At 44.9% G+C, this 16,095-nt stretch overlaps 2 protein-coding genes and 1 long non-coding RNA gene across 5 annotated transcripts in view; 1 reads left to right on the plus strand and 2 right to left on the minus strand.

The window, feature by feature from the left end:
- The window catches only part of NOD1 (nucleotide binding oligomerization domain containing 1), a 40,776-nt gene extending 38,204 nt beyond the window's left edge, over positions 1-2,572 (minus strand). The window contains exon 1 of one of the 3 annotated variants that reach the window (XM_083404693.1): positions 1,891-2,572. The gene's annotated coding sequence lies outside the window, so the exon portion shown is untranslated. Of the gene's footprint in view, positions 1-1,792 lie in introns of all 3 variants that reach the window. The other 2 variants (XM_083404695.1, XM_083404697.1) reach the window with 2 other exon arrangements.
- Positions 2,285-4,683, plus strand: LOC310660557. The gene is made up of 2 exons (XR_014503511.1): positions 2,285-2,404; positions 4,259-4,683. It is a non-coding gene; the product is annotated as an uncharacterized lncRNA (long non-coding RNA).
- Positions 4,025-14,465, minus strand: GGCT (gamma-glutamylcyclotransferase; the record flags this gene model as incomplete). The annotated part of the gene is made up of 4 exons (XM_083405219.1): positions 4,025-4,192; positions 9,401-9,536; positions 12,762-12,907; positions 14,298-14,465. The coding sequence occupies 4 exons, from the start codon at positions 14,463-14,465 to the stop codon at positions 4,046-4,048; spliced, it is 597 nt and encodes a 198-aa protein (XP_083261345.1). The 3' UTR covers positions 4,025-4,045.
- Positions 14,466-16,095: the final 1,630 nt, after the last annotated feature.

Here is a 16,095-nt window from a genome sequence, read left to right on the forward strand (position 1 = left end):
TCCGATCCAGATGCAAGCTGGGAAAGGTCTCTTCTTAGAAGGCTTCCTGGAAGAGGGAAGTCGTCAACAGATGTGGGGAAAATAACAATGTTCATAGGGAGGGAATTCCAAAAGGCAGTTGCCACAAGACACCGATTTTGGGGCAGGACAGACCTCCTGAGAAGGGGGCTTCTGCAAGGAGGTTATTTTAGGTATCGGGTCCCAAACTGTATAGGGCTTTTTGCACACCAAAACCAGCACATCGAAATCAGCCTAAGTTCACTGCGAGTGAGAGAAATTATTTCTGTCTTGCCAGAGTGGTGCATGCTCTAGCTATTTCCCGCTTGGACTACTGCAATGCACTCTACGTGGGGTTACCTTTGAAGGTGACCCGGAAACTACAACTAATCCAAAATGCAGCAGCTACACTGGTGATTAGGAGTGGCCGCTGAGACCACATAACACTGGTCCTGAAAGACCTACATTGGCTCCCAGTACGTTTCCAAGCACAATTCAAAGTGTCGGTGCTGACCTTTAAAGCCCTAAACGGCTTCGGTCCAGTATACCTGAAGGAGCATCTCCACTCCCATTGTTCAGCCCGGACACTGAGGTCCAGCTCTGAGGGCCTTATGGCAGTTCCCTCCCTGCGAGAAGTTAGGTTGCAGGGACCCAAGCAGAGGGCCTTCTAAGTGGTGGCGCCCACCCTGTGGAACGCCCTCTCATCAGATGTCAAGGAAATAAACATCTATCTGACTTGTAGAAGACATCTGAAGGCAGCCAAGTGTCTAGGACTACAAGGGGCTGATGAGAACTATAGTTTAAAACACCTGCCAACCGCCAGTTTGGGAAAAGCTGGCATAGACCAGACTGTAACTCAGGACCCCGGCTTGACCCCATGTGTTCATACGATGCAAGTCCAATACTCTTATATTTTACAGCACACGGGGCCTGCAAAATATCTTTCAAAAATAAGGGTGCAGACCAGGCTTCCTGCACCCAGCACTCGCTCATGTTGCCCACACGAATTTTGGGACATTTTGCACCGAACGCAAATTAATAATTATAGTATTTTAAAATCACAGGCACACATCTCTTTTCGACCGGCAAGTCGTCACTCTCTCTTCTATTCAATAGACTGTGAATGGGAAGCAGGGCAGAAGTTTCTAGAGTCGGGCACCCAAAACACTTCTTTCCGGGGAAGAGGCTAGTCCTCATTATCTCAACTCTCTCGTTTTATTTATATGCCGCTTAATTTTTTAGGCAAAGGCCCAAGCCGTTTACATGAAACGGTATAAAAATATTCGTGGAAAAATAGCAACAAACACAGTCCATGGTAGACATAGTAATAAAATGGCTGAAATATAAATGAAGTACGATTTTAAATCTACAGATTTTGAAAAAAAGGGGGCAAAATAAAATCACATGGTTTGGATAGGCTTGCCTAAACAACAACAAACAAGTTTTTGGCAGGTCCTATAAGCAGCAGAACGAAGGCGCATGCTGCTGCCAATGCAACGAAGTGTCTAACCACAATCCATCTGCTTCTCTCTGCTGGGGGCCTCTGCCAATTAACGCCAATTAACTGCCAATGAAAGCAGCACCCAAGGAGACCCCTGCCTCTTAGCCGGCACCCACAAATGGCCTTCAATCCTGCAGCATTTCAGTGTTTTTAGGTGGCATGCAATGATGCCCTCTTTTAACAAGGAATCCTAGATTTGCAGAGTTGGAAGGGAACCCCCGGGGTCATCTAGTCCAACCCCCTGCAACGCAGCAAACAAACAGGCAGTTAAAAAAAACAACCAAATAAACAAACTTGCATCCTCTGGCACGATCCTCCAATTCTAGGATGGAGCAGGGAAGGTCTCTTGAGCCACAGGCCAGTCGGGGGGGGGGGCAGGAGAAAACACCCACCCCCAGGATCAGCTCCGCCCCATGGCCGGGTTCAGAAGCGCGTTTCTGCCGGGCTCGACTTGGCCATCCCTGCCCGCAGCTTGCAGGATGCTGGAGTCGTCCGCGGCTGTGTTTCCTAGTGGGGAGAGATCCTCTTTCCCCCTCACCAATCCTGGCCTTTTTCGCGGGGGTGGGGTGTGGATCTCTCGCCCTCCTCTGGCTGCTCTCCAGCCCCCCACGCCCGCCGCCTCCTCCTCGGTCGAAAACTTTCCAACTGAGCGCCGGAAGCGTACCCGCGGCTGGATCACGGGAGAAAGGGAGGCGGAGAAAGGAAAAGTGAAAGTGAGGGGAGGAGGAAGGAGGCGGGCGCCTCCCCCGCGCGGCTCGCCGAAAGTGAGAGCGGGCGCTGCGGGGGCTTCTCTTGCCGCCCCCTCCGCGGGATCCCGAGCCGATCGCGCCAGATCCCAGCCTGCCCCGCCCAGCTAAGGGGACGCAGGCGCCGCCCTCCTCCGGAGACGTCTCAAGGGGCTGGAAGGTGCGCTTTGGGCAAGCCGGAGGCGGTAGCAGAACGGGATCTGGAGAGCAAAGGATCCCCGTTCCTCGGGTCCCGAACGGAGCAAGATCTCCCGGGCTGTATCACGGGATCCCGAGAGGTCTTTGATCCTCGTGATTTGGAGGGCTGGTTGGGCCAATTTCCCCTGCATAGAATCGCAGGCTTGGCCACGAGGAGCATCATCAGCAGGACCAGTGGTCAGGGATGATGGGCATTGTAGTCCCAAAAACAGTTGTTCTTGGACTGTCGTCTTCCCTAGCTAGCAGGACCAGTGGTCAGGGATGATGGGAACTGTACTCCCCAAAACAGCTGGAGACCCAAATTTGGGAAACACTGATGTAGTCCAGCCTCCTGGCATGCAAGCATCTTTCACCCAACATGCAGCTTGAACCCAAGACCCTAAGATCAAGAGTCTCACGCACTGCCTATTGAGCTATGTAGAGGATCTTGGAAAGATCTCTCATAAATTGAAAGCATCTCAAGGGCAGAGCTCAAATTAAAAAAATAATAATTCTCATACAGCTATTGAAGCCCATGGTCACTCAGTGTGCCAGAGGTATATGCAAATGTCTGGCTCATTTAGGACTAGGTAGAACCTTTTAGTCACAGAAATGATGAACCACACCAGTGCAGAATAAGTTTGTTTTTACGAATCTTTGTTTGTAAAGGGAATCTTGCTATGATTTAATACTTCATTATCCTTTTGTGCTATGAACTTTTGCCCTTCTATGCCGTTACATTTTAGGGTTTAAATAAAGAGTACTTATCACATTCAAGTGTTCATTTAAAAAGAAAACACCACTTCAAATATATATTTATAGATTTGCCCAAGTAAGGCCACTGTTTTAGTGGATGAAACATTTTAAATTAAGCTCGGAATGACTGAAGTGTGCACTCCTACTGAACAGCGCCGTACCTTTTAGGTTCTTTTTTCCTTTCCCAAACTCAGCATCTTGGTTATCCACAATGCTACCATTGCACTCACATCAACATGTTTGATGTGACAAGATGGGGGGAGTTCAAAGATCTGCATGGGGTAATTAAAACAGTGGGAAATGTACGAGGCCAGAAACTCCTCTTCTCCTCCTACTCCAAAATAAATTAGTACAAAATCTCTGTGGTGAAACGGGTGGGTTTTTGGGAAACCAGCTTTTTTTATTATAAAAATAAATAAAAGAGAGGTGGATTTGCAAGAAAGACAGACAGTGCCAGCTCTGTGTGATATTTTTGATGACAGACCGAGCTGGTATGCAGACACCCTCGTCAATTAAAGCAAATTGTGTGATCCCTCTTCAGTCAGGCTTTGCAGTGTTTGCCATGGAGATAGAAAACAAAGCAAAAAATCAATCCGGAATAAATACAGTTAATATTGCTGTTGTGTATTAGAAGCACAACTTAATCAAGCACCACCTTAAATGGCATTTCTTAATCAAGGATGCACCCAAGAGCTTTTTGTTTTCATTTTTGGATGCAATCCTATACCATCCTAGATGGAAGTATCATTGAATTCAATGGGGCTCACAACTGAGCAGACATGCATAGGATTTCACAAAATAAGAGAGGTACTCAAATAAAACAATGATCAAGAGAAACCAAAGCAGGTGATTCTAAAACGTTTCTTTATTATTTCGTTATCTCATTTTCGCTGAGGGCAGCTTCAATTTCATCAAAAACCGGCACAGGTCCTGCATAGTCATTCGTCTGTATAGAGTCTAATTTCTTCTGGTAGTCCACTGGCAAACCGTTCTGCTTTGCACCCATACAAATGACCTACGAAGAACCACATTAAATGAGGATTTAAAGTGCCAGTATTATTTATGTATGCCACTACTACAGCCCGTGTTTTGTTAGCCCAAAAATGCAAAACGAGCGAGGTCCCAACTAAAGAAGAATGGCAACTTAAGCTGATGGAATATGCGCCTAACTGATGGAATGTGGACCTAACATATAGAATAAGAGAACAAGAAGAACATACGTTTAAAGAAGATTGGAAAATGTTTATTGGATATACGGGGGGAAATTGTGTACACTTGAAAACGTTGGCAGCATTAAGATAAATTCAACAGTGTCAATAAGTTTTGATGGATGTAATAACGGAATACTGAATGGTTTAGTTTATGTAAAATATGCAGGGATTTATGATATGCAAAATGAACCATGGAAAGCGAAGAAGGGAAGTCACTCATATTTTAAGGATGTTTAAATGAGTATTCTAAATTGTAAAACAAAAAATTTAATAAAATTTGTATATAAAAAAAAAAGTGGCAGTGTTTGATTCCACAAGAAGAAGAGAAGAAGAGTTTGGATTTGATATCCCGCCTTTCACTCCCTTTAAGGAGTCTCAAAGCGGCTCACATTCTCCTTTCCCTTCCTCCCCCACAACAAACACTCTGTGAGGTGAGTGGGGCTGAGAGACTTCACAGAAGTGTGACTGGCCCAGGGTCACCCAGCAGCTGCATGTGGAGGAGCCACACAAATAACCAGGGAAAGGGATGATGAGAATATGTTAGCACTGGTTCACACATTCCCGCACAAAACTCCATTTCTGTGTACTGGATGATTGGCAGGTGAGTGTGTAATTTGATTCAAACGGGCAGCTGATGGGTGGGCATTCAACTCAGTTTCACTCGGAATAGATCCAGTGATCTATTCAACCGAATAAAAATCAGTTGTACAACACCCAATCAAAACATTTCCCTTGCGGTTTAAGATCAAGCCCATTCACACTTACAAACCACAGCCTGACAAGACATGGGAGGATATGGCTATCGCCACGCCAGAGGACCCTCAGGAAAGGACTGGGTGAGCTCACACCCGTTTTTCCCAGTTGCCTCCTCTCCCTGCAGCACTTCCCAAACTTTCCCTGAGGATCCACGGATCCCAGGAGAGGCTTTTTAAAGGGCACTGGAGGGGCTGTTTACATCTTCAGAATCTGGTCCTAGTTAAAGGTAAAGGGACCCCTGACCGTTAGGTTTACTGGCCAAGGGAGCCGGCGTACAGCTTCCGGGTCATGTGGCCAGGACTAAGCTGCTTTTGGCGAACCAGAGCAGTGCACGGAAACGCCGTTTACCTTCCCTCCGGAGTGGTACCTATTTATCGACTTGCACTTTGATGTGCTTTCGAACTGCTAGGTTAGCAGGAGCAGGGACCAAGCAACGGGAGCTCACCCCGCCGCGGGGATGCGAACCGCCGACCTTCTGATTGGCAAGCCCTAGGCCATGGGTAGGCAAACTAATGCCTGGGGGCCGGATCCGGCCCAATCGCCTTCTAAATCTGGCCCACGGAAGGTCCGGGAATCAGCGTGTTTTTACATGAGTAGAATGTGCCCTTTTATTTAAAATGCATCTCTGGGGTATTTGCGGGGCCTGCCTGGTGTTTTTACATGAGTAGAATGTGTGCTTTTATTTAAAATGCATCTCTGGGTTATTTGTGGGGCATAGGAATCCATTCATTCCCCCCCCCCCAAAAAAATATATTCTGGTCCCCCACAAGATCTGAGGGACAGTGGACCGGCCCCCTGCTGAAAATGTTTGCTGACTCCTGCCCTAGGGGCTGTGGTTTAGACCACAGCGCCACCCGCATCCCGGATCCTACTTCGGAAGCAGCAAAATAAAGCAGAAATGCTCATTCTATGACTTGATTTCCTGAAACTGAAAACATGTGCCCTGCCCCTAAGATTGGCAAGGCAACACTTGTGGGAGCCGACAAAGGTGAGAGATGGGCAGATTACTTATTTCTCTCTACATCTAATGAGAAAGGGGTTGAGGGCAGTTATCTGTACAGGGATACAAATCTGATTGTCTTAATTATCCAAAAATTGGATAATTAAAAAATAATAATAACCAGGAAGTATAGTATATCAGTTTTTATTTGGGTAACAGTTTTGGCGTCCAACAGCAGCTGAAAACTACTGTGTTATGGGCTGCATGTGCCATTAAATGTCTGCCAAGCTACTCTTGACATGTAGTAACACGGCCAATGTTGGGAGCCTTAACGGATCTCACAGGTTTGGCAGGTTCAGCTGGTTCTGCATTTGAAACAGACATATGGAGCGTGTTAGTATCACTGGTGGATCATCTCCAGAAGTGCTGGGGGAACACCTCCTCATCCCTATTCCCAGGAGTGGAAAAGTCCACGATAGAAGAGAAGGGAGGTTGCTACTCAAGGGCTGCCCCATGGAAGAAGATGGAGCAAGCTTGTTTTCTCCTGCTCTGGAGGGTAGGACTCGAACCCATGGCTTCAAGTTACAAGAAAGGAGATTCCGACCAAATGACTCAGGAAGAGCTTTCTGGCAGTAAGGAATGAAGCAGTCTCCCTTGGAAGGCTGTGAATGGATTCTCCTTCCTTGGAGGTTTTTAAGCAGAGGTCAGGTGGCCATGTGTCATGGCAATTCCTGCATTGCAGGAAGTTGGGCTAGGGGACCTCTGAGGTCCCTTCCAACTCTATGATACTCTTCCTATCAGACTGGGCAATGCCTCAAGACTGGATCCACCGTTTTTGTGCGCCATCGACAATAATGTTTCAGCAATTAGAATCACAGAATCATAGAGTTGGAAGAGACCACAAGGGCCATCGAGTCCAACCCCCTGCCAAGCAGGAAACACCATCAGAGCACTCCTGACATATGGTAGTCAAGCCTCTGCTTAAAGACCTCCAAAGAAGGAGACTCCACCACACTCCTTGGCAGCAAATTCCACTGTCAAACGGCTCTTACTGTCAGGAAGTTCTTCCTAATGTTTAGGTGGAATCTTCTTTCTTGTAGTTTGGATCCATTGCTCCGTGTCCGCTTCTCTGGAGCAGCAGAAAACAACCTTTCTCCCTCCTCTATGTGACATCCTTTTATATATTTGAACATGGCTATCATATCACCCCTTAACCTCCTCTTCTCCAGGCTAAACATGCCCAGCTCCCTTAGCCGTTCCTCATAAGGCATCGTTTCCAGGCCTTTGACCATTTTGGTTGCCCTCCTCTGGACACGTTCCAGTTTCTCAGTGTCCTTCTTGAACTGTGGTGCCCAGAATTAGGAAGGAGGACCCAGCCGGGGGGGGGGGGGGAGCAACTGGGTGTTCCGAACCATTCTGCACATTCCTTCAATGTTCCCCCAATGCCACAAGAAGAGACTTGTGCCTCCTATGGAGCCAGAACTGCTCTCTACTGCTACCACTGCTTTTAAAGTACAGTGGTACCTCGGGTTACATACACTTCAGGTTACATACGCTTCAGGTTACAGACTCTGCTAACCCAGAAATAGTGCTTCAGGTTAAGAACTTTGCTTCAGGATGAGAACAGAAATCGTGCTCCAGTGGAGCGGCAGCAGCGGGAGGCCCCATTAGCTAAAGTGGTGCTTCAGGTTAAGAACAGTTTCAGGTTAAATACAGACCTCTGGAATGAATTAAGTACTTAACCCAAGGTACCACTGTAGTCATGATCAGCTAGCTGCTGAACAAGGGTATGAGTTTAAGTCGGGCGCTTCCAAGCCAAGCTGGATCTGGGCTCAAGCTGACATGGTTCTTAGATAACCCTCTTAAAGGAGATGTATGACCAGCATCAGACCACGTGCAACAGGGTTAGGAGAGTCTGTCACCTAACCCCTGCAAAGGAGAGGGTGTATCTTCGAAAGACACACTCAAAAGACTGGTGTCTTTTGGCCACCAGTGTGTCTTCGACTACACTGGTGGCCAAAATTGTGGAAACCTTTGGGGGAAAGTGTATTTCCGAGGTTTGATGGCTCACAACACCTGATTGGCTCTCTAAACACTCATGCTCATTGGCTACATTCAAATGAAGGAAAGATACTGCATATCAACCTAAGCAAATTGTGCTTCCTTTTTCTGGTTATTCGGCTATAACTTTTGATAGAATACAGATAATTGAACAAACTGTTGCATTACATTCTTTATTAAATTAACTTTCCATTGATATATAATTTTATGGTATTACTCCAAAACAAAAGTGGTGTTATGAGCCATCAAACCTCAGAAATACACTTTTCCCAAAAGGTGTCCACAATTTTGGCCACTAGTGTATATTTATGGCCATGGCTATATTAAAGGGAGGAAGCTATCACTAAGTCATCAGCCCGACTGATATGATACAAGCAACTTGCCTAACTCAGCAGGCCTATACTGAGCCTGAGTTTGCGCCTTGGTGGAGAAAAGGAGGCAGCACTGATCTGGCTAAAGCACCATATCATGTGGCAATCCCCAAGTGCCGCTATAAAAGCACAACTCACATAACCCTAGTATCAAAGTAGCTAAGCTATTTCTCTTTTCATGTTCCACGGACAGCTTAGTTCTCCCAAAGGGGAGAACTACTAAGCATCATGTAGGCAGGCTTTTATGAATGAGTTTTGAGTGTGCCATCTTCCTTTGTAAAAGTTACAACCGCAGTGCTAAAGGGACAATGGAAGTTACAAGAGCTCAGATATTACAAGATCTTCATAGTATGAAATCACATGTGAAACAATGCCATATATGCATAGCTGTCAACTTACAGATTTGAAAATAAGGGACCAGCAGCCTCGAAAATAAGGGATCAGCAGCCAAAATAACAGATTATCCGGGCACAGGTATGTTCAACTTCTGAGCCCTTCCGAGCCAAAGGCAGAAAGCCCAGCCAGCAGCCAAACGAAGCCTCATCAATAAGGGACAGCGGCGGGACATGGCGCTGGGACAAGGGACTGTCCCGCCAAATAAGGGACGCTTGACACCTATGCATGTATGTAAAATAATTATCAAGGACATGTGTTCATCAGATAAACATGTCATAAAGTGAAGGTACTCGTAATTTCAGCTTGCCGCATTAATTACTTTTGCAGTAATTTAGGGCATGAATTTTATGGAAAACCAATTTTTTACATTTTTTTCACTTGCAGAAAACCTGCACTTACTACTTACTACTACTTACTACTACTACTACTAGTAAACCAGTTTCTCTCTCATCTGCTCATATCTCCTTAGAATCACAAATGAAACTTACCTTTTTATATTGCGGGGAAGGAAGGCCTAAGACATAGTCTGTCATTTGGTAGCTACGACACTTAAGTATTTTCCCTTCTTGAGTCTGGACTGTAACTTCTATTGGGATGTAAATACCTTGTTCAACTCCCTCTTGTCTGAAAGAGAATAAGGAATAACTTTCAGATCAAATAACTAACTTGAGAAAGAAAGTGTAGTAATTTGCTTTCTAAGCAGACTATTCATTTGGCTAGACACCCAGACCATAGACAAGGTAAGTTCATGAAATTTAGGCCGTATCCAGACAGCAGCTTTCTGAGCTCCTGTTCACAAAATTAAGTTAGAACTAAATAAGAGGGCAGGTATAGAGTTGTGTGGCTTTTTACTGAACATTGTTAAGTAATTTCTCTTATGGATTGTGCTACATTACACCATTGGTGCCATAATCTTCTGGCTGAATGGAGTAGGAATTGGCAACACATCTGTACAGCTTTTAAGGGCTTGGAAGCATAAAATGTTATGTACGCAACACTGGCCCTGTTAAAGAGGAAGAGAGACTCTAGTTAACAGTGTTTATTAATAGGGGCAGTTATTTCAAGAAGTGAGTCACAAGGCTGCAGTCGCTACCAATCCCACCCTTGCCAAAAGAAGGAATTGCCACCACGTGCAGACTTTTCACTTCCTTCCCTGATGCTTCTGCCTAGAATATCTGAAGTCATTGGCCAACCCATCAACCACCATGTGATGTGTGCTGTATTAACCCCAAGTTTTTCTCAGAATGTGCTGCCAGTCATGGTCAGTGAGTGCAGTATCACCGATTCATCTGCAAGGTTACTTAACTCTTAATACTTACTAGAATACGTAAGACTGTAAGGGAGTTTCCCTGCCCAGCGAGGAGGAGATCCCTGTTCCGATTGCTGCCACTACGCAGACCAGCATGAGAGAACCCCATTATTCATCTAATTATTATTACCATCCTCTCTTGCGCCCAAAACAGGGCACATTAAAATTAAACCAACATCGTAAGATAAAAAGCACAGCCAAGAAGAAAGAAAACTACGACGACTTAATAAACAGCAGAAAATATTATGCAGGAATACCTAATCTTGAGGGACGCGGGTGGCGCTGTGGGTTAAACCACAGAGCCGATGGCTTGTCGATCAGAAGGCCTGCGGTTCGAATCCCCGCGACGGGGTGAGCTCCCGTTGCTCGGTCCCTGCTCCTGCCAGCCTAGCAGTTTGAAAGCACGAAGTGCAAGTAGATAAATAGGTACCGCTCTGGCGGGAAGGTAAACGGCGTTTCCGTGCACTGCTCTGGTTCGCCAGAAGTGGCTTAGTCATGCTGGCCACATGACCCGGAAGCTGTACGCTGGCTCCCTCGGCCAATAAAGCGAGATGAGTGTCGCAACCCCAGAGTCGGTCACGACTGGACCTAATGGTCAGAGGTCCCTTTACCTTTACTTACCTAATTTTATGTGGGGGGGTCAGTTCCGGGGGAGTATGCATAAAATATGGGTATAGTCAAACCTTTGGAGCTGCCCTCTAGCTAAAGGGTAAGGGAGGAGAGAGAAGGTATCCCCAGCATTCCTACAGCTTGGCGGCAAGGCAGAGAACTTAAAAGCTCTTTTTTGCGCTGTGTAACCCCAAGTGGACCAGGCAGGAAGAGAGCTTTCAAGCTCTTCGCCTTGCTTGGGCCCAGACTTGCACCATTTCAACCAGCCCACATATGGTTGAAACTCAGCAAGTCATAAGAGGGATTATGGCAATACAGTAATAAATAATAATAATAATAATAATAATAAATTTTATTTATACCCCGCCCTCCCCAGCCAAAGCTGGGCTCAGGGCGGCTAACAACAATCAAAACAATCCAACATTCTAAAAACTTTTCACCATAAAATCAATCAAAAACAAATTGATGGCAACCAGCAAGCAAGACCCTGTGCAGATTGCCAGAGGAGGGGGTCAGGCTGCGCCCTGACCAAAGGCCTGGTGGAACAGCTCTGTCTTACAGGCCCTGCGGAAAGATGTCAAGTCCCGCAGGGCCCTAGTCTCTTGTGACAGAGCGTTCCACCAGATTGGTGCCACAGCCGAGAAAGCCCTGGCTCTAGTTGAGGCCAGCCTAACCTCTCTGAGGCCTGGGACCTTCAGGATGTTTTTAATAAAACCATCAAGGTTAGGCACTGGTGTTCAAGCCAAAGCCCCAGGGGACAGGCCATCGTGCACAGCTCTAAACTCCTGCAACAGGTACAGTGGGAACCTCGGTTTTCGAACGTAATCTGTTCCAGAAGACCATTCGACTTCCGAAATGTTCAAAAACCAAGGCTCAAAGGGATGTCTGCAAATTCAGTTGAGAAAACTGAAAAACATGCAGCAGAAGGCATTCAACTTCCGGGTTTTTGGCATTTGGGTTCCAAAACGTTTCTCAATGGAGACGTTTAGGAACCGAGTTTCCATTGTAGTTCCCCTTTTAAAAAATATCTGTTGCTTTCTGTTTCACCATTACAGCTGTCATTAGTGGTAAAGTAGGGACGCGGGTGGCGCTGTGGGTTAAACCACAGAGCTTAGGACTTGCCGATCAGAAGGTCAGCGGTTCGAATCCCTGCAATGGGGTGAGCTCCCGTTGCTTGGTCCCAGTTCCTGCCAACCTAGCAGTTCGAAAGCACGTCAAAGTGCAAGTAGATAAATAGGTACCGCTCCGGCGGGAGGGTAAACGGCACTTTCGTGTGCTGCTCTGGTTCGCCAGAAGCGGCTTAGTCATGCTGGCCACATGACCCGGAAGCTGTATGCCTGCTCCCTCAGCCAATAAAGAGAGACGAGCGTCGCAACCCCAGAGTCGGTCACGACTGGACCTAATGGTCAGGGATCCCTTTACCTTTAACTTTCTAGCACAATCCTATGCACGCTTACCTAGCAGTGAAGCCTGCTGAATACAGTAGGGCTTACCGCTGAGTAAATATGCACAGGATTGCATACTTATTACAACGGCGTAGTTCTTTATATTTTTCCTGCTGTTTTTTATCAAAGATAAAAACCCCATCTGATTAAATCAGGTTCTGTGACAGGCCCCAAATACCCAATTAAAGCTGTTAATTCTGTAAGAAAAGCGAAATGATGGGCTTTGGTAATTAGCACATGCCAGAAAATCACTATTTAAAAAAATATATCTTTCTTAGCTTCTATTCTGTAAATGTTACAAGTGAGCACTTCATACTCGAGCCATATTTCCCCCCCTGCACTGAAACTGTTCACTTGGAGTCCGGCAATTGCTTTGGCAAAGAATTGACGCCATACATACAACAAAACACCCAGAACATTTAAGCAAGTGTGTGGCTCATTAAGTTACTAAATTGAGAGAAGGTGACAGGACTTGAAGACACCCACCTATCCAGAGAAGGTAAATCAGCAGTACTCATTCTCCATACGACTCCCCACACTTCATCGCCAGGACTATGGATTATAGTTGCTGTACTTCCATGCCAGTTAGAACTGGGCTTGCCATGATGAGAGCCAAAAGCAAGTTTGTAATCCTGCAGGTTAAAAGGAGGAGAACAATTAACCTCCGTTTATATATCTGTAGGTTTAAAAGACATGCGATTAATTCAAACAAAGTTGCGGAGTGGATCGGTAAGACAGGAGAAAGAAAAGTGAATGGTGGGTCCAATTTAAAACCCCATTCATCAATTATTATTATTATTATTATTATTATTATTATTGTGCTACCTCGGGTTAAGTACTTAATTTGTTCCGGAGGTCCGTTCTTAACCTGAAACTGTTCTTAACCTGAAGCACCACTTTAGCTAATGGGGCCTCCTGCTACTGCTGTGCCGCCGAAGCACAATTTCTGTTCTCATCCTGAAGCAAAGTTCTTAACCTGAGATAATATTTCTGGTTAGCATAGTCTGTAACCTGAAGTGTCTGTAACCTGAAGCATATGTAACCCGAGGTACCACTGCAATTGAATTTATATACCGCCCTATACCCAGGGGTCTCAGGGCGGTTCACAGAATAAAATCAAGATATAAAACCACAAAATGCCTAATAAAAATATAAGCAACAACCCAATAACCCCCCCCCAAAAAAAAAACATTTTAAAAGGATATAGGATGTACTGTGGTACCTTGAGTTACAAACGCCTCAGATTACAAATGCTTCAGGTTACAAACTCCGCTAACCTGGAAGAGTTACCTTGAGTTGAGAACTTTGCCCCTGGATGAGAACGGAAATTGTGTGCCGGCAGCGCAGCGGCAGCAAGAGGTCCCATTAGCGAAAGCACGCCTCTAGTTAAGAACAGTTTCCGCTTAAGAATGGACCTTCAGAACGAATTAAGTTTGTAACTAGAGGTATCACTGTAAATCACATCAACCAAAGGCCTGGTTAAAAAGGAACGTTTTTGCCCGGCGCCTAAAGGTGTATAATGAAGGTACCAGGCAAACGTCCATGGGGAGAGCGTTCCACAGATGCAACAGAAGCAGAGGTGTCATGACAAAGACCACCCACAGAAACAGTGCCACACTCATGACAACATGCCCAACATTCTTCTTTTTTTTAATGGACTAAAAGCTTCCACACTAGGAGTGACTGCAGATGGATAACAGGCTGTTTAGCAAATTTTCCACAATAAGCGGAAATCCAAATTGAATGTACAAAAAACTATGGCTTGGCATTATGACAACAATGACATCACGCAGTTGCTGCAAAAAACACCACCGCCACATGGGTATGAGCAGGACGGATTCTGCACTAAATTGGAAGCCTCCCGGGCTAACTACTTTCCCTGGAAAAATGATCACAACTTGAGAGAAGGAAATGATGACTGCACAGCAATATCTGCTGCATATCCTAGTCACAGCAATGGCAGACAAAGGTGTTTTTTGGCATATGTTTAACAACATAAAGAGACAGACAGACAGCACCAACCAGTAGCTGTGCCAGGGTGAGAAAAACTGCAGACGGGTTTCTTAACATTATCCTCTCCCGCAGCAAGTTACTACCGTAGGCAAAATATGATAAGCTTTCATTCCCGAAGCTCTGGACATCCAGCCCTTCACCCAATCCGGTCGGTGTACAGTGCTTAAAGGTTTCCATCTGCTAAAAAGGAGTCCTGTTAAAAGAAAATGGGGGTGAGATGTTTGTTCGTAAGGTGTGCAGGCAGTAAAAGCAGCATGGAGCAGTAGTTCCCAAGTACCACAAAATTTACCCATGCCCAGACCCTGAATATAAAACAACAGAAATGTTCCCTTCTTACTGCTCTGATTTTCCTTTGTTTTGCTTAGTAACGTCACGTTGCTGTCAGGACTGGAGTGGATGGCAAAGATGGAAAGAGACATCCTTACCAACAATGCAAGAACGGTTTTTACAATTAACGGACTTAGCTGAGATGGCAAAATCAACATGTTTAATAAGAAATAAAGTCATTGTTAACATTTACTAAAGATTGGAAACCACTCAAAGACTTTTTGTGTGAGAAAGAAAATGAAATAATGCATTTGGGTTCGAGGACTGAAGATAATTTGTTTATAGAAAGTGGTGTTCTCTTAGGAGTTATATCGGAGTGGATGAAGTGATTATTGTTTATATGTATATAGTGGACAGATGAAGAACTGGAAGTTCTTCAATCTCTGAACTTTTATCTCATTTTATACACACACACACACACATATATATACAGAGAGAGAGAGAGAGAGAGAGAGAGAGAGAGATGGGAGCATGAAAGGACAGGTAGCAGATTTTTATTTTTATTCTTTTATTTCTATATGGCTTTATATTTTTAATAAAAAATCTCAAAGCGGTTTACAGCTTATTAAATCAAAAAATCATATCCACGCCATACAGTAAAAGCACATTTAAAGCACATGGTTTCCTCAAAGAATCAAGGGAACTGTAGTTTCCTCTCCTAGAGCTGCAATTTCTAGCACCCAGGATTCTTTGGAGAATGTCATGCACTTTAAAAATGCCTTAGTTGTGCTCCAAATGTATGATGTGGATGTTCTGAGGCTTCAGATTAAAACCTGCTAGGGAACTGGCAGACACCAAAGCATATTTACTCGGCAGTATATCCTGATGTGTTCAAATAAAGGTTTTTCCAAGGGAAGCGTGCAAAGCATTGTAGTCGAGGAGAAAGGGAGTTTGCAAGAGTGCGTGCATCATGCATAAAGCACTTGACACCTTTGTAAGCAGCAAACAGATGATGTAGCAGCTATTGCAAAATGGCTGATTTTCGGTTTAGATCAGGGGGCCAAATCCTTTCTAAGTTCTAAGAAAACTGAACTTTAAAGAGGGAAATGGAACCAAAAGACTTAAGAGAGAGAAGAACACGGCAAATTATGAGCAGAAACCTTTAAGCACGACTCTACTGCCCTCCTGATTGGCAAAGAGGGTGGGTGTTGGGTTCAAAATAATGTGCACCCAGGAAGAGGAAAAGCTTGAAAAATGAAAAGACTCAAAATTGCATAAATGCAGTGCAGCGTACAATGGAGATGTAAAAGATCTGGATTATCATAAAAGATGCAGGAGGAAATTATTAACAAAAGGATACGCAAAGGGGAGGAGGGAAGTCCACGAGATTCTTTGGAATCTTGTTTTTATGTTGTACGTTCGATATGTGACTGTAAATTTTTTATCTGAAACACCAAATAAATATATATATATACAAAAAAGAAGCTATAATGTACTTTTCATAATAAAAGCTACTTGATTTCTAAATGAATTAATGAAT

This window comes from Podarcis tiliguerta, assembly GCF_965153285.1.
Source record: "Podarcis tiliguerta genome assembly, chromosome: 12".
NCBI lineage: Eukaryota > Metazoa > Chordata > Lepidosauria > Squamata > Lacertidae > Podarcis > Podarcis tiliguerta.